At 37.9% G+C, this 18,620-nt stretch overlaps 1 protein-coding gene across 1 annotated transcript in view; it reads right to left on the reverse strand.

Annotated features, from left to right (window-relative positions):
- The window catches only part of LOC124643954 (protein slit), a 137,316-nt gene that overhangs the window by 49,319 nt on the left and 69,377 nt on the right, over window positions 1-18,620 (reverse strand). Inside the window, exon 2 of the mRNA XM_047183081.1 lies at window positions 12,505-12,736. Within this exon, the coding sequence (XP_047039037.1) occupies window positions 12,505-12,677 (173 nt within the window). The 5' untranslated portion in view covers window positions 12,678-12,736. The remainder of the gene's footprint in view (window positions 1-12,504; window positions 12,737-18,620) is intronic.

Genomic DNA, 18,620 nt, shown 5'->3' on the forward strand with positions numbered 1-18,620 from the left:
CTGCACACTTTACGAGACGCATTCATCATTATTATGTAGCTTTCATATACAGGTGAATTGCAGAAGGACAAGATAACCCGACGATTCTTCGTAGCTTTCTGGGTAAACGGCTCGATCGATTTTATTTGAATTTTGGTTTTAACTATAATATTTAAACGATAGGAATAGACTGATCTGACTGAAGAATAATTACCTTTTGTATGAAAGTATCGCTTTTCATCTTATCCCTATTTCTCCAACAATGTTAAAAAATATTGGGGAAGACACGGAGAAGGATTGAGCATTAATCACCGCGCTTGCTCAATGCGGGTTGGTGATTTCAGACTGTAGTCCAGGTTTTCTCGAGAGGTTTTCTTTCACCTTTTTATCAGCCATTCGTGTCTAAGATATACTTGAAGATGCGGCAGAGATGAGAATGTTAAGAGGTATGTGTGGAGTTACGCGAATGGATAGAGTGAGGAATGAGTATATAAGAGGAAGTTTGAAAGTGGCGCCGGTATCAGAAAAACTGCGTGGAAACCGGCTGTCGTGGTATGGGCATGTGATGCGGAGGAATGAGAGGCATGTTGTGAGGAAGGTGATGAGTATGAACGTGGACGGATATAGTGGAAGAGGAAGACCAAAAAAACGATGGATGGATTGTGTGAAAGTAGATATGGCAAGAAAGAATGTTACTTGTGAGATGACGGCAGATAGAAGAGTATGGAAGAAGAAAACATGCTGCACCGACCACAAATGAAATTGGGATAAGGGCAGGAGGATGATGATGGTGTCTAAGATATACTTAGAAAGTACATAAAATCCATCATCAGTAAATATCCATATTAATCACTAGCTTCTCTATCTCAGCGTGGCTGTCTATCTGCGATAAATTCAAAAACGTCTGCACGAATTTTCAGTAACATGTAGTGATGCATGAAGAAGGTTTATGTGAAGATTTTCTACTAGAATCAAACTTATTTATATCTTAGACCATAAGTGCTTGTACGGGCCTAAGTGAAATAAAATGATTATATATATAGGTACTTAAACTTCTGCCCTTTTCTCTGTGTGCATTATTCGGAACGAAGAGTAATTGCTTACGCAATGCAGTTTATTTTAGATGCGTTTTGTGCGCTTTATTATTGTTACAACAGTGTTTAACTTTCTTTATGAAAATAACCATATTTGTGTGTACTTTAAAAAGTAATTTGCTTCTTAATAATACTTGTTTTATTGATGCGAATATCTGTGAAATTCCACGTGTAATGCTAAATGTTACCTCTGTATACCCTGAGATAGTATGCTGGAAGAGATTTCTTTGGAAATAAGCATTACCTTTGTAAATTCTTTCTTTCCTGTCTTCTTTCAAAACAGTGGCTCTCTGTATTAATTGCATTTTCAGTGTAATGGCTGAACCAATTGACATGTTTTGTGTTAATATATGACGCAGTGCGATATATACGAAAGGATACAGGATGGTTTCAATCTGGCTATGTGAACACTTAAGTACTAATCCTACTTATATTATAAATGTGAAAGTTTGTGAGAATGTATGGATGTATGTTTGTTATTCAATCACGCAAAAACGGCTGGACCGATTTGATTGAAATTTTGTATGTAGATAGGTGATATCCTGGATTAACATATAGGCTACTTTTTATCAACACACCACGAGGGCGAAGCCGCTGGCGGAAGCTAGTTTTACTTATAAATGCGAAAGTAATTTCGCCTGTATGTCTATCCGTCGAGCTTTCACGCCAATACTACTGAACCGATATAAATGTCTGTTACACAACATAGTTTAGACTCAGGCTCTAGAAGACTATCATTTGGTACAAGGACATAAGCTACTTTTTATCCTGATGCGGTAAGTAGTTCTCTCAAGACGCGAGTGAAACAGCGTTAAACAGCTAATACCAATAAATCTCAAAAACATGTATTTAATCCTAATGTTTATTCAAAGAACCATAAATAAACTCACAAGTGTACACCATAGACAAGATACAGATTAAATATAACATCTGTGTATTTTCAAAAGAGGATTATACCTATATACCACAGATTATACAACTTATGAATGATAGTGAACCGTGTCTTGGCATACATTTATTATTTTATTCAAGTTTTATTTAAATGTTGTGTATTTTTGGTTCCGTATGTTTTACTTAGTCTTGGTTATGGTAACTAGTTTGTTTTAAGTTATTATAAGACTAGTTGCTCCTCGTGGCTTTGTCCTACTAACTTACCTATTACCTATCAAACTCATAATAGGGAGATCAGGAGATCAGCCAGCTACGCAGGACATATTATAGTGCACGAGCATTTGCGCAGACACAGGTACACTCACTATTCCATCACTTTCATAGCCTCTCCGATGCACGGGTCATCACCTCCCGAGCTTTTTCCCAACTATGTTGAGGTCGGCTTCCAGTCTAACCTGATTCAGCTGAGTACCAGTGTGCCACATGGAGCGACTGCCTATCTGACCTCCTCAACCCGGGCAACTCAATGCGAGCTCACCCAAGGCAAGACTGGTGTCAGACTTACTGGCTTCTGACTACCCGTAACGACTGCCAAAGATTTTCAAATGGCATCCAGGCCAGACCTACAGTCATTCCGAAACTAATATTAGTGCATAAGTGCCTAAGTTTTGACGTAGTTCCTACAACAATGTTCAAGTAAAATCATAGTATGCAGCTAGTTTAACATAGGTATAGTTCTGAATAGCTATCGATGCGCGAAACGACTTAACTTGGAACAATTTTAATTAAAACTTAGTATTTGCATTGATTTATATCCGTCTGCTGCGGTACTGGTGAGGAGAAAAGTGCTCTTGACTTTTTTTCTTTTGATGTTTTTATTCGATAAACAAATGTACACATATTTGCATAAATAGGCACCTAAAAAAGTTTTTATTTCTTTTAAATAAAGTAAAAAAAATATTATTTTTTGTGATTACTTACGAATTTCAATAACCGATTTTGACATTAAGTTAATATGCAATATTACCTACTAGCTGTAATTTACGCGCGTTTCGCCCGCGTCCCGTGGTAACTACTGCCCGTACCGGGATAAAATATAGCCTATGTTACTCGGGAAGAGTGTATCTTTCCAACAGTGAAAGAATTTTTCAAATGGGTTCGGTAGTTTCGAGCCTTTCGAGTACAAATAAAGAAAACATATTTTGTCTATATTATATTTGTATAGATTATACAGCTGGTTCACTTATCGTACTAACTATCGGGCCGATGAAAATAAATATTCCAATGTTAAATAGTCCATTTCACGAGGAAAGCCAAAAGGTTACTTATATATTGAGACTGATAAGCTAAGTTCGATTAAAATTAAGCATTTTTATTATAATTTTTATTTTTTACTACTTTTAACGTCTAGAAAGAGACAAATTTTTAGTTTTTTAAGAAGATGCTCCAATTTGTTTAACTTTCTTAATTTTTTTACGTTTTGTTTAATTTTTTTTATATTCTATCTTTGTCCACATATATACCGCGCACGACAAAAATACTCATGTAACCGCAACTCGGGCTCCCAAGATACAGGCCTAGCCTAGTTTGGGGACCGCCGATCCAAGAAAGCAATGTCTGCTACTACAATATAGTTACACCTAACAAATGTACCTTACTTAATTTTAAGGCAAACAAACTGTATGTAACTGTGGATAAATAATTTTTTTTATTTATTATTATCTTGTATGTCTCTACCAGACCTCGGGACTATAGAGTCCCGGATTTTTGGGAGGCGAACGTGGGGCCGAAGCCAACACGCTGAAGCCCTTTTGAGACAACTTTAATGAAATGGTGACACAAAACCGACGATTATCCCTGTATACACTATAGAAATGTACCCAAGGACAATCCCCGGTTCTGTGCTAAACTATTGCTAACTATGGATGAAAACTACTTGGGCTATTGTGATGGGATGCTAGTGGACTAGGAATGGGGAAACTACGGGAACTATGGCACCTGCCGATAACAATGTAATAAATACACGTAAAAATGGCAGGTGGAGACTCGCCAACTCACTTACTGGGCCCCCGGGAATCAGTCCTAAATGCTAAATCGCAACAAGGGGGCAACAGGTTTATTATTATTTATTACTTTTTACCCGAATACGCAACGCATTTACCACTTTTCGCGGATTAAACCACTGGCAAGAGCTAGTTTATAACATTAACAACAATTTCGAAAATTGACCATTAATCGTTCAATCTAAGTAAGGAATGTTAGGTGAACTTCACACTGCCCCGCATCACGCTGCATCTTGCGTGTCAACGCACCTACGCGCGTTCCTGCGGGAGTGCAGATCTGCATCATCGTGCGGGTTTTTTGCGCACTCACGCGCGTAGGTGCGTTTTGTAGATTCACGCATGGCGGCTCTCATCGAGTTCCATTTTCAAATATACACGTCACGCCCATTCAAAATCACGCGCGGCACTGCGGGATTCAGTGTGCCATACCTTGCGTCTCGCCCCGCACCTACGCGCGGGGGTGCATGTTTCTCCGCGTGTATGCGCGTGATCCGCATGAACGCGCGTGGATGCATTTTCAGTGTGTTGGACTATGCGTGTTTTCCATACAAACGGAGATATTTACAAGCAACGGAAAAAAACGCATCCACGCGCTACGCTGCATCATGCGGGGCAGTGTGATAATCGCCTTACATTTACAGAATTAGAAAACTATAACAGAACATAAAGTTGCCACTTAGGTTACCGATTTAACTTGAACGTTACAGTAACTTGATATCGAGTTAACTGAAATAAACTGAACGATTTAACTGGAGCCAATGAACTTAGCAATTGTTAGTTTGTTTCTGAAAGCAATAATTGTTTTTGATTATAGGTTTATTTATAAAAGGTTGTAAACTTTCGCAATTTGTAGGTACACATACTTCTATGTAAATATAATATTTTATCCAGGTATCGGCAGTAGTTTCTACGAGATGCGGATGAAACCGTGGGAAATCGGGTAGTATTAGTATAGCATGCCAATCTGCCAAAATGGTGATTTTTACGAGGTAATTTTTAAAAGTATCTTTGGTGGTTCAAAATGACTGAAAATAATGACAACGCAGTAGTATTTCCATTAATTTTCCTACGTCGCTATTCAATGAAAACCCTTTATAGATTTGACCTTCTAGGAAAGCATTATAACGCTTTTTTAAAGTCATTAAGGCAAAGCCAGAGAGTTCTTATTTTCTACTGAATAAGCAAATAGAAACCTTGTGGTGGTCAGGCGAGAGTTTATAAAGTACATTATACACAAAAATAATTGAATACAAAAACAAAAAATAATCATCGATTAATCCTAAGTTTTAATCGCACAATACTACACCAGTTTAAAACTAAAAATAGTAAAAACAAAAATAAAAATAAAAGAAATAAAACATGCAATCACTTCTGTCCCCGCCAGTACCGTCTTGCAAGCCATCAAGTCGAGTTGTTAGCAAGTTTCAGTAGTTCTGTAATTACTTGTACTAGACAAGTATTTTCTCAATTATTTCTGTTCCTAGTGGTTCAGTGGTTAAAAGGATGGATTTGTGAGCAGTGGTATAAGGGTTTGAATCAGCTTGAATTAGGTCGATCATGTTAAGGTAAGCAACTCTTGGTCCGGTCGGTTAATGGATGGGTGATCATCTTGTCATATGAGGTCTTCCGAGTTTCCGGAAGGCACGTTAAATAAGTGGGTCCCCGGATGTCATTTGAACATCTTTGGCAGTCGTTACGGATAGTCAGAAACTAGAAAATCTGACAACCAGTGTTATCAAAAGGTATCCGGTTGTCCAGATAACTTGGTCGAGGAGATTAGGTAGGCAGTCGCTTCTTTTAAAGCACTGGTACTCAGCTGAATCCGTTTACACTGGAAGCCGACCCCAATGTAGTGGGGAAAAGGCTCGGGAGATGATGATGTTGATTTCTGTATAAACGTAATTATAATAAGCAGTTATAATATCACTTTATTCCACTCGCTATTTTATGTAAATAAAGCCCACAATAACTTAGACTTATGACAGAAAAATCCGAAATAGGCAATTATTGAAATATACCCCATTATTAGCCATTAGAAAACCTTACTTTCCCCTCTTTTGACAAACAGCGCAATATCGCAGTATTTGCTAAACGGTTTCCGAGGGACAATTGATATTAATAGGATTTTGGGGTGAGAACTGAAGGTACTTTCTATATATTTCAGCTTGGGAATTTATTTTTGTGTCTTTATAAGTGAAGGAAGACGACATCAATGTGATATGATCACGAAGGCGTAGGACGTCCACCAACAAGGACAGACGACCTTATAAAGGTCGCCGGAAGACGCTGGATGCAGGTCGCCTCCAACAGGTATCTGTGGAGATCTAAGGGGGAGGCCTATGTTCAGCAGTGGACGTCCTATGGCTGAGATGATGATGATGATGATGATGATCACGAAGAAAGGATAGATGAGTGGAGTTGCCATAATGCAGGTAGGTCAGGCGCCTTCTTGTAGCTCAAATACGTACGGTGGGCATGATCAAACCTATCAATTACGAGTGAACTAACGAAGCCTGTGGGTTCTTTGAGACATCTTTTTATTTTTTTTAACTACGTCAAAAATCATCAAATGACCTCTCCCGCTGTGGGTTCTCAGCGGTGAGGGAGTGTCAGACTCTTACTGACTAAAACTGTCGAGGTCTGTCGTAGGCCTTTTATGTACCAGGGACGCGCGCGAACAATCCCGCAGCGATATTTGGTCTTACAAAAAATGCTCGGGTCCAAAAGAGGCGTATAAGGGCGAAAACAGTAACGTTCCTCGTCCCCTGAACCCCCTCATTTTGTCGCGCTACTTCCCGTCTGGCTTCTCCATGAACATGGAGGTACATTGCTATAAGTTTGTGTTTACGCGTGCGATGATGCGTGCCGCTTCACGCGCCGCCCCAACAGAAAAAACGTCAGACGCGCCGCGAGACGCCACGCCACACGCGCCGCGAGACGCCCCGCGTCCCCGTAAATGAGGCCTTAGGAGATTTTGCGTTATGGCACCTCCGCTAGTCATTTTGTTTTCCATACATCTATTAATTTTCCTTTCTAAGCAAAAAAGCCTTTCCAAAAACAATTGAACTCCCATATTTCGTCCCAAAAATTCTCTTCGCCGCCCATTTAACTTGGCCCTAAATCAAAAAAGACAGTTTTTCAATAAAGTTGATCAATTAATTATCATCTGCATAGCAGTGGTTGGCTTACTGCCAAGACCAGGACTGCAGTGCACTGCATGAAGTTAGGTGCGACGTGCGAGGAAATTAAATGGAATAGATTATTAGGCGTCTGGCGGTGTTTTTATTTAGTCCCAATTGTTTTAGAACGTAATTTTCTCACATTATGTATTAGACTAAAACTAATTTTTACGATTGTTTTGTATGTCTCCACCAGACCACTGGACTATCTCTATAATCAGGGCTCTCTCCGGATTTTTGGAAGGCGAACGTGGGGCCGAAGCCGTTTTAAGATAATTTTGATGGAGTGATGACGCAAAATTGACCAGTGATAAGATGGTCGGTTCTTTATGATAAAACCCTTCGGGGATTGTTTAGCATTAAAATGAGTCTAAAAGATTAATTGTGGAAGCATAAAAAAGTAACATTTTAGCTTGTATTGGCTTCTGCTTCAGTCAATATTTCAAACAAAACTCAAGTGACACCTGGTGTTAAACCTACTATAACTAAAGAGCTCAATAATTGCAGTATAGTAGACAGTAAGGGGTATCGCACAGTGGCGCTACTGAGCGGAAGCGCTCAATAGATGAACAAGACGATGCCGGCGGCAGTCTGCGGTGACCATAATGTGTGTCAGTTCTTAGGATTGTGTCTTGAAGATTTCTACTACTGAAATAGGTTATTTTAAGTTGTAGGTGAAGCGGCGTTGAAATCTAACAAGAATACTTGTCTCTTTCCAATTCTAATTTTTAACTTTCCAATACTGGGTTTCTGATACATAAGGTTTAACTTCTGGCCCAGCTAAACAGCCAACACACAGGGCACTGATGAAAATTACAGAATTAATAACGTAAAAAATAAAAGACTCCCTTAAGCACTTAAAAGTTCTATCCAAAGCAGTTTTCGCTAAATAAATCTGTTTTACCCGAAGGGCAATAATCCTATTTCTTTATGAGAGGGATTACATTGCTTGTCTTCTATCGGGTAAAAAAAAAGATCCCGACGAAATCAAAATCTCATCTTTTTTGGAAATTCGGTTAAAAACAGAAAAAATGTCCAAGACAGTATCACAAAACTCGGCCACCACAGTCACCCCACTCGCCCGCGGCTCCCTACTCTCATAAAGCGTTTGGAAGGAATCCTGCAAATGACCGTCACCGCTCTGTACCAAGATATACCCGTGTGGGGTAAGAGTTAGAGGACTTTTATTGAAATTTTGGAGTGTCTTTCTTTGATTTCCAAAATAAATGGGCGCTTATAATGTAACTTTTTTGGACCTAAGTAGGTACTTGAGGACTCTATTTTCATATTTATTTGTTGATTTTTGCCAATCTATGAATAATATGCTAAGCGACATAATGTATTATGTTCATCTTACTGTTATAGCTTTTTTATCGTCCCACTGCTGGGCAGCGGCCTCCTCTCACACGGAGAAGGATTGAGCGTTAATCACCACGCTTGCTCAATGCGGGTTGGTGATTTCAGACTATATAGTCCAGGTTTCCTCTAGATGTTTTCCTTCACCTTTTTATCAGCCATTGGTGTCCAAGATATACTTACTTGCGAGATGACGGCAGATAGAAGAAAATAAGTACCTAAGTATGAAAGAAGATACAAATGCCTCGACCGCAGATAAAATTGCGATAATGGCGAGATGATGATGGGTGAGGAGAAATATCGTAGAGAAACAAATAATTTCTTTTTTAATGTAATTATTTCGGTAACTACAATTGTATAAGAGCTGAACCGACGTGGGTTTCATCCTGTGAAAAGATTTATGTCAATGTTTCAAAGAAATGCATACCTACATATTTCAACAACAAAAAAAAAGACTTAAGTAGATTTCAAACGAAAAAAAAAAAACGTTAATAATTCTTCAAACTTTAGACATATTTACGTCAAGTAAGAAACCTTATCTACCCCTTTGAACCAAAACACAAGTACTACCATTCTCTTTGAAACCCAAATAGAAGGGTAAATATTCATATATTTTGGAAAAGCATTTCCCCTAAATTGTACAAAGGACGTAGGGTACTTCCGGTAGTAATAAAATAAAAGGAAAAATTTACATTTCCGCTTCAGTTCGTGCATGCAAATGTTGTACAAATATTTACAAAAAAAAAATGAACCGGTTTTAGACCGGATTTTGCTGACCACTGATAAAAGAATTTGTGCATAGAGTATGGAAAATTCTATAGTTTGGTTTTCATTTATGTAACATATGTTTTGATGTAACAAGTGAAAGTTTTAATAGATTTTTTGTTTTAAACCTTCAAGGCGTATACCTACTAATTACGACAATCATCACTGGAGAATCAACCCTTATCGTCACTGGAGAATTAATACAACTAAGAAACCAATAAGAATTACTTTTCTTAGCTATTGTGTGTATTGCAAAAACACAGAATTCACGAATATTAAAAGGCACACAAAAAAAAAGATAAATTTTTGGTGTACCCGGTTTCTGATTAAATTACCTCCGTACATGATTTATTTGTATGTTCATTCTCCCAATAATTATCCCCTTAAAAAATTGATAAACAGCGAACTCAGAAACCAGCAATAAAGTCATTTGATAATGTTCTTTCTATTCTAATTACGAACCTTCTTTTCCAAAGTAAAATAAAATCTCCACATTTCTTACAAAAACCTCAAAGAAAAATGTTCAATTCAAATCAATAAGCTATTTGTGTAGAAAACATAATATTATAGGTGTGTGTACACTGCGAGACATATTGTCGGCACGTGCGCGACCAATATGATGCTAATATGAACTCGCCCTTATGTACAGTTGGGGATACAAGTTATTTCATTTGAAATTGAAAAATATTTTAGACATAGAATATAATGTATTTTATCCTTATCTGAATGTAATAAAAAAAGTCGTGGTGGCCTAAAGTATGAATGTGTTGGTTCTATTCCAGGCAGACAAGTACCAATGCAACTTTTCTAAGTTTGTATGAACTTTCCAAGTATATTTTAGACACCAATGACTGTGTTTCGGAAGGCACGTTAAACTGTAGGTCCCGGCTGTCATTTTAACATTTCTACAGTCGTTACGGGTAGTCAGAAGCCAGAAAATTTTACAACCAGCCTTACTAAGAGGTATCGGTTTGCTCGGGTAACTGGGTTGAGGGGGTCAGATAGGCAGTCACTCCTTGTAAAACACTTGTACTCAGCTGCATGCTCGGGAGATGACAATGCTTTCCAATTTTCAGAAACAGTGATGCAATTTTTAATAATTATTTTCAGCAAATCAGCATTTCTTAATAATCTTGCAAGAAATAACGTCCCAACATTAATATTTTTACTATACCGCTTGTGTACTTGTCTGTACCACCTCCCCTACCCACGGAGTGTGCCAATAGTTTGCAGATCTACAAATCGCTAGACAAGACAGTATATTATCAGAAACTATAAAACATTTATCAGGCTGCCAGTCGAGGGTGAAATTAAAATTTGATGTTACTATTTTGTGAAATGTCGTCTATTTCCGTTTGTAAATGAAAAAAAACTGTCTGGAGGAAGTACTTTTTCTTTTTTGTCTTACGAATCGCAATATATGATTTCTTTGTTAAATAAGATAGCATGGACAATTTAATCTTTTCGAACATGAAGAATTGTATAGTTTTTGAGTAGTATTTATTTGCCAGAAGAATAAGCACTATTTTTCACAGTTCTAGAATTACGCTTGTCTTGCCTGTTTCGTCGAAATCAATAAATCGATCGACGGATCGAAAACGCCTGGAAGAGCTACTGGTCCATGAAGTCGCTTATGAAGGGTGAGCTCCCTTTGTCGCTGAAGCGGAAACTAGTCGACATGTGTATTCTGCCCATCCTAACCTACGGCGCTCAGACTTGGTCTTTGACCGAATCTCAGAAGTCCAGGCTAAAAGTATGCCAAAGAAGCATGGAGCGTAGCCTGCTCAACATACGGCTAAGCGACCGGATACGCAACACCATTATCCGGTCCAAGACGGGCATACTCGATGTGGGCAATAAGTCTGCAAAGTTGAAGTGGGATTGGGCGGGTCACATCTGTCGAATGCACCCGGACAAGTGGGCCAATATAACCACAAAGTGGATCCCGGAGGATGGAAGGCGACCGAGAGGGAGACCAAGGAAGCGCTGGAGGGAAGACTTGGACAGCATCCTCTCGGACTGGCCTCAAGAAGCGAGGGATAGAGAAAAGTGGAAGGCTTTGGGGGAGGCCTTTGCCCAGCAGTGGGACAGCATAGGCTAATAAAAAAAAAAAAAAAAAAAGAATTACGCATAGTCTAGAAGTAGTTAGTTAAGTAGGTTTGGCCTAAAAGTTTATTCTGGTTTTTCCAACTCTAGATATAGTACTTTACCTGTATGTGTTCTTCTGAAATAAAATAAGTGCTAAAAAGAATAATTATCTAAGTTACATATTCTTATTATACTTATTTATATTCATTCGTTCAAAATACTATCTACAAAAATAGGTTTAAAATACTAACACGTCAATATTTTAATTTTGTCAAGAAAAATAACTTATTGACAAATAGCCACATACCAATATACTCACGAAGCCACGAGCCCCTTAACGCCTTCTCTAAACATACCTCACTCTACAATATTTTCACAAGGAATTTTCCCCACGGACTATACCGAAAGGTTTTTCTATAATATTAGACTGTATTACTATGGGTTTCTCACCCCCATAAAAAAGATGGGCTGTTTATTGGTAATTTAGATAGTTTTCATGGGTTTTCATATCACATCGATCTATGGGAAATACTTTCTTTTATCTAGGGCTGTGGTGATGGAATTTTTCGATGAAAGTTTTTTTTTCACACATTCTGTTAAGATTGGGGGAAATTTTACTTGATTAGGCCTTGTGGCTTTTCCTATTGTGTTACATCGAATGTAAACTTTTTTTCTTACCATTTAAAAGAATTGCATTTTTTCTTAAGAATAGGGACGTTGAATGGAACAGGGATTTTCAAATTATACCTTGGTCACCAACGACTGAATGAGGTGAAGGAAACATCTTGACGAAATCCAGACTTCAAATTATGAATCCGTATGAACAAGTGTGATTAAAGACGAAGATTTTTAAAAAGGGTGCATTGGTGAAGTCGATGACTAGTGGATGCAGCTACATTTATTCTGCCACCAACTTCTAGACTAAAAAGAACTACCACGGAAGACTAGTTTTTTAGTTTTTTTCAGTGTTTTAAAAAATCCTCCTAAGGCTGGAAATCTGAAAAGGCTGATGATGAAGAAAATTGATCTTTAAGAGTAACTTAGTACAATATCTTACTTAAAAACTACAGAAAAAAAAACAATACTTACAACCGATGCGAATCAGTCGGCAACCTTTTAGGCACATGCAACAACCCTCTATGGGCACAATCCGCCGCCGCCGCTCTACACGAACAAGCCCAAGGGCAAGTGGCGCCACGGGTGAGCGTCGCGAGAACTAACAGCGCTGCGCACACGCAGAGCGCGCGAACGTAGCGCGTCATCGCGGCAATGTACTGCCGGAGTTGAGGGGGGAGTAGCGTTGTTACGGCATTATTTTGACCTGTGGACAAAGAGAAATAAATTTTATAGATTTTATATTGATAAAATAGGTATGTACCTACTTAATCTAAAATTACTCCCAAACGTATAAGGCCCAAGTTAACTGACTACATAAAAGTCAATTTTCTTATAACAATTGTTTAGTTTTCACGTTGAATTTTCAAAATAAACAATTGTTTTTGTCTCCCTTTTTGAGACAGCCGAAAATCGATCTCAGTGGCGTGCACTTGGAGAGGCCTATGTCCAGCAGTGGACTGCTATAGGCTGATGATGATGATGAATTGTTTTTAAAAAATCGTACGTCGCCGTCGGTGTTTAATATACCTAAAGTCTAGTGTTTATTTCGTAAGGCACCAATTTCAAATGCGATATCGACTGCAAGCAAGCAATACCTCCTATCTGACATTTTTGTTTCAAAAAACTTGTATCTACCAAAAAGGTTTAAGGTAGCTTAAGATTCAAAATAAAAACAAAAAACTTTATTAATCAATACTATGCGTAAATAAAGAAAACTTGGATTTTCAGTATCTCATTATACCTACCTCGGAATAAGGATTTTATTAAGTTTTATTGTTCCCCTTTAAAATCCACCCGGAGTCAGATAGGAGGTATTGCTTGCTTGCAGTCGATATAAAAAGTGGGTACGTGGATGATCGTGGTTCTTATCACGACGAATTCCTCTGTGTTCTAAAGGCTCATTAATTAAGCGGTTCCTGACTGTCTTTAGAACATCCTTGCAATCTATTACGGGTAGTTTGGAGACAGAAAGTCTGACAACAACTGGTCTTACTAAGAAGTATCGGTTTGTGCGGTGGACTGAAAGCCGACCCCAACATATGTAGTTTCTTAAAGACTAGGCGGATGGTGACATAATTATATCTACACGTATTGATGTCATGTAGAAGTTAGAAACGACCAGGTCCTTACAATGTTACCCAAATCAATAACACCATAAGTGCGTTTATTCACTAAACATAAGCAATAACTGGGACCAATGATTTCCATTGCATCAGCCGGGCATCGAACCCATAAATTTAATTCCGATGCTATACAATTGACCCGACCAACCTCCATTCATTTTACTTTGTGCTTACTTACACAAGTTTACCGACGACATAAACGTCAGTTTTCTTAAAACAACTGTTTATAGGAGTACCTTAATCTTTTGTGCATTTGACAGCTGCTGTCAGCTGTCAAATTTCAAGGAAATTTGTTTTTTTTTTGTACTGAATGACAGGACTGTTAACAGCACCAAAAAAAGTAAGGCCCAAGGTCTAAGTAAGGTCCATACTATGAATATTCACGTTCAGTTTTCAAAGTGTAGTTTTGAGAAAAACTGGCGTTTGTGTTGTCGGTGAGCTTAGGGTTTAGTAATAGGCATGATGACAAATTTTTAAATTCCTTTGTATGATGTAGGTATACGTCTATTTTATATGAAAAATTATTAATTTTAAGAAAATGCGAAGTTTTTTTATCAAATAATTGCATTTTTCTCTGTCCACTTTGAATCCGGCGCGAAAACGCTTGTCAGTGTCATGTCGTCACTTGTGACGTCACGACTGAAATTACAAGACGCAAGTAAACAACGCTCGTGCAATAATTAAGTTTTTTGTGTTATTAAATACTAGCTTCTGCCCGCGACTTCGTACGCGGATCCTGTCCCTTATGCCAGCGACTACGGGGTCAGCAAAATCAAAGATCTGAACCATCTGATATTGAATTTTAAGGGCCCGTTGACTTGAAAACAACGGAATACGGATAAACATTAGAAACGTTCCATATATTTAATTAAATTGGACTAAACAAAACGCTGAGAACTGAACCGCAATAGGCGTGATCATAGGGATAAAAGTAGTGATTCTAATAAGTCTGCATTTAAGTTATGTGGCAAAAATGTTACACGTATTATTACGTAAAAAAACATTAAATAGATGACAAAGTCGTGGTGACTTAGTGGAAGTCGTGGTGGTTTAGTGGGTAGAGAACCAATCTCTCAAGTATGAGCGTGCGTCTTTGATTCCAGGTCTGGCAAGTGCCTGCCAATGCAACTTTTCTAAGTTCGTATGTACTTTCTACGTATATTTTGGATACCAATAACCGTTATTTGGAGGGGATGTTAAACTGTAGGTTCCGGCTGTCATTGAACATTCTTGGCAGTCGTTATGGGTAGTCAGAAGCCAGTAAGTCTTACCAAGGTATGTTGGGTTGAGCGGGTAACCAGGTTGTGGAGGTCAGATAGGCAGTCGCTCCTTGTAAAACACTGGTACTCAGTTGCATCGTGACTGGAAGTCGACCATAACATAATTGGGACAAAGGCTCTTGAGATAATAACGACAATAATAATGAGATATAGGCACCGCAGGACATCTGAGGCTGATGACGGGGAGTAGCAACCCCGCGGGGCTATACTATATGCTGAGTTCTCCAGGGAGAGTATCCCCCATCTCCGGCCGGTCGGAGTGAACCATGACGGGGGTAGGTCTCACGCCTCTGGCTTGGCTTGGCCGTCCAGAGTGGAGTCGCTAGAGCAGGATTAGTAGCCCTGCTCGGAGGGTAGGTGCCTCATGGTAAGCACAGGGAGCGCGTAATCTGTGTTTAAAGTCCGCCGAGGTATCCTCACGCTTCAGGTTCCCGGGGGCCCAGTAAGTGAGGTGGCGAGTCTCCACCTGCCATTTTTACATGTACCATTGACATCCACTAACATCCCATCACAAATAGCCCAAGTAGTTTCCCTCAATAGTTAGCAATAGTTTAGCACAGAACCGGGGATTGTCTTTTTTTTAACGACGTCCACCGGTGAATGTCCTTGGGTTCATTTCTATAGTGTATAAAGGGATAATCGACGGTATTGTGTCACCATTTCATTAAAGTTGTCTCAAAAGGGCTTCAGCGTGTTGGCTTCGGCCCCACGTTTGCCTCCCAAAAATTCGGAACTCTGTAGTCCCGAGGTCTGGAAGAGACATACAAAATAATAATGAGATATAACGCAACAAAGTCGGAGAGTGAGGGCTCGTGACGCCACGTCTAAGTATGTAAAATTTGTACTAAGCAGTGACTTAACGAAGCGTTGTTGTATCTTCGTTATTATTTGTTTGTGAGAGAGAGAGAAAAGAAAAATACGTGTCCATTATTTTAGGATAGGATTCACCATACCTATTTCATAACATTCATTTCTATACATTTCAAGTGTAGTATTGCTCTTGAAGTTTCATATCAGGTGTTCCAGATCTTCGATGTTTATACATCAATAGAGAGTGCTTATCAGATTGAACCACTTTTGCTAAAACGTCATATCTTCATATGCTATAGTCTAGCTGGACTCCTGGAGTTCCACATCAGGTGTTTTACACCTTCAATTTGTATAAGTCAACAGAGAGTGCTTATCAGATTGAACAACTTTTGCTAAAACGTCATACCTCTATATGCTATAGTCTAGCTGGGCACCTGGAGTTCCACATCAGGTGTTTTAGATCTTCAATTTGTGTAAGTCAATAGAAAGTGCTTATCAAATTGAACAACTTTTGCTAAAACGCCATACCTGTATATGGTACAGAGAAGCTGGGCTCTTGGGGTTCCACATCAGGTGTTCCAGATCTTCAAATTTATTATCTCAACTAAAAATGCTCATCACATGAAACAATTTTTGCCATGGCACCATTTTTATATCTCTTATAGTTTTGTTGGTCTGTTGGAGTTCTGCATCAGGTCTTCAAGTTTCGAAGATATATTATAGCCTATATGTTGACCAGGCTTAATACTGATACAACAAAGAAAAAATCATTGAAATCCGTTCAGTAGTTCCGAAGATTAGCGTGTACAAACAAACAGACATACAGACATACAGACATACAGACATACAGACATACAGACAAACAGACAGAATTTTTTTTTTGGATTTGTGCTCCATTACTGTTTCTAAACCCCACCCAATTATTATTTTTTAAATATATTCAATGTACAGACACAGTTTTTTTACAGATTTATTATATGTATAGATGAATTCGAAAGTGCATAGTTGTTGTGGGGTCCCCCAGTGTAAGAACACATCCAAAACAACTCCTGATAAGTTATTTGTGTACGTTCCTCACAATAAAAAAATACGAAACAAGTGGCTTAAACTTGCAAGGCGAGATTCAAAAGCAATATTGCCCAGGGTACAACTTTATTTTTTTGTTTTATTTTTTGCGTTTCAGCTGTACGTAACTCACAGCGTCATCACCATAGGATGGCCTGGAGGACCTAAAAGAAAAATCAATTTATAAATAAAGGGTAGAACCATGATAATAGATTTCATTAACATTTACACCTGATGACAAATACATTGTCAAAAGTAATTTTAAGGAATTATTTATAACTAAAATTGTTTTTAATTAAACTAATATTCTAACATAGAAGTTTTTTTAATTAAACTAGTATACTTACATGGAAGTTTTAATATTTCTAAATTCAGCTGAACAAAAATCTTTATTTGATGCCAAAAACTCTCCCAGCATTATGATTTCAATTCTAGGCAAATTAGCGCTGTTTGCCTTGATAAATCCGGGCTCCATAACTCGTGTTATAAACAATTAATTAATTAAAAACAAAGATCGCAGTGGAAGTTCACAATAACGAAATGTGACGTTCGCGCGCTTTCGCGCGAGTTGTTTTGAGAGATGACGTCACGAGCTCTGATTGGTGTTCAAGATATCATGGCGGATTGCCTTATTTCGTAATTTTATTTTATAAAAATACACATTAATCACATCTATACATATAATAAATCTGTAGAAAAGTAATTTTTGTACATTGAAGAAATTGACAAAAAAAATAGCCAGCATGTTAAAGGATAACTAACAGAACCCATTTCCATCATTTTTGTAATTTTTGTCTGTTTGTCTGTTTATCTGTTTGTTTGTTCGGGATTCACGTAAAATCTACGAATTAAATGCAGACAATGCTTATATACAAAAATTCTACGTAACTTGGGGTATTACTTAGTTTTTGCTTCATTGAAATCGATTCACTCTATCAAAAGATATGATTAATTTTGTGAATTCAAGATGTAAAATATTACGACACGCAATCTATTTGTCAAAACTGTACATTTGAATGTTGTACTTATATTAGTTGATCGGCCTATTATTAATCTTTACACAGAAAATCACACCTTTATAAGTAACTTCGGAAGAAAAAAAAATTAAAATTTTGTTTAGCCAAGGTTAAAGTAGCTCCATCTGTGGTAAATAAAATACATCATCAATTTGTCAAAGGAGCGAGGTGGTAAATGACAATATTACCATACATTCTTTATAGAGGATTATTATTTCAACAGATGGAGTTGTGTATTTTCCGTAATTCACCATATTTTAACACGAAGTGTAATTTTTCGATAGACATTTCAATTGTGTTTGTCAGTTTGCCGTGCCACATCAAAATCCAACTATAATTATTACCTTGATGAAAGGAAAATTAATAGTTCTCGGCCAAATTTAAAACGGTGCCATCTAAATTATTTTTTGAACATTATGTCAAAAATGATGACTTTAGTGGAACAATTACTTATCATTTAAAGTTACAGATGGAGTTCATATCAGGATTTTTTCAAAACATAGTTTAGATGGTGGCCTTAAAACAAATTACTTTGAGTGAGTAGTATTAAGTAGACCTTAATTATTTTTTCTGATGCAAAATATGTAAAATTAATCCTAGAAGAAATGAGGATCTATCTCTCGCAGGCGCTGCTAAGCGTGAGGTAGGTAATGTAGGATTCTGTAGCTTTAAAAACAAGCCCAGATACAAAGTGCAGATAAGAAATGGGAGCTTTCTCGATTTAATACCATACACACGTAAAATGCTTTATGCGTCTGAAAACGTACAAATTACGCGCCGCATACCAGAGACAA

The sequence above is a fragment of the Helicoverpa zea genome, chromosome 29 (genome assembly GCF_022581195.2).
Source record: "Helicoverpa zea isolate HzStark_Cry1AcR chromosome 29, ilHelZeax1.1, whole genome shotgun sequence".
In the NCBI taxonomy this organism is placed as follows: domain Eukaryota; kingdom Metazoa; phylum Arthropoda; class Insecta; order Lepidoptera; family Noctuidae; genus Helicoverpa; species Helicoverpa zea.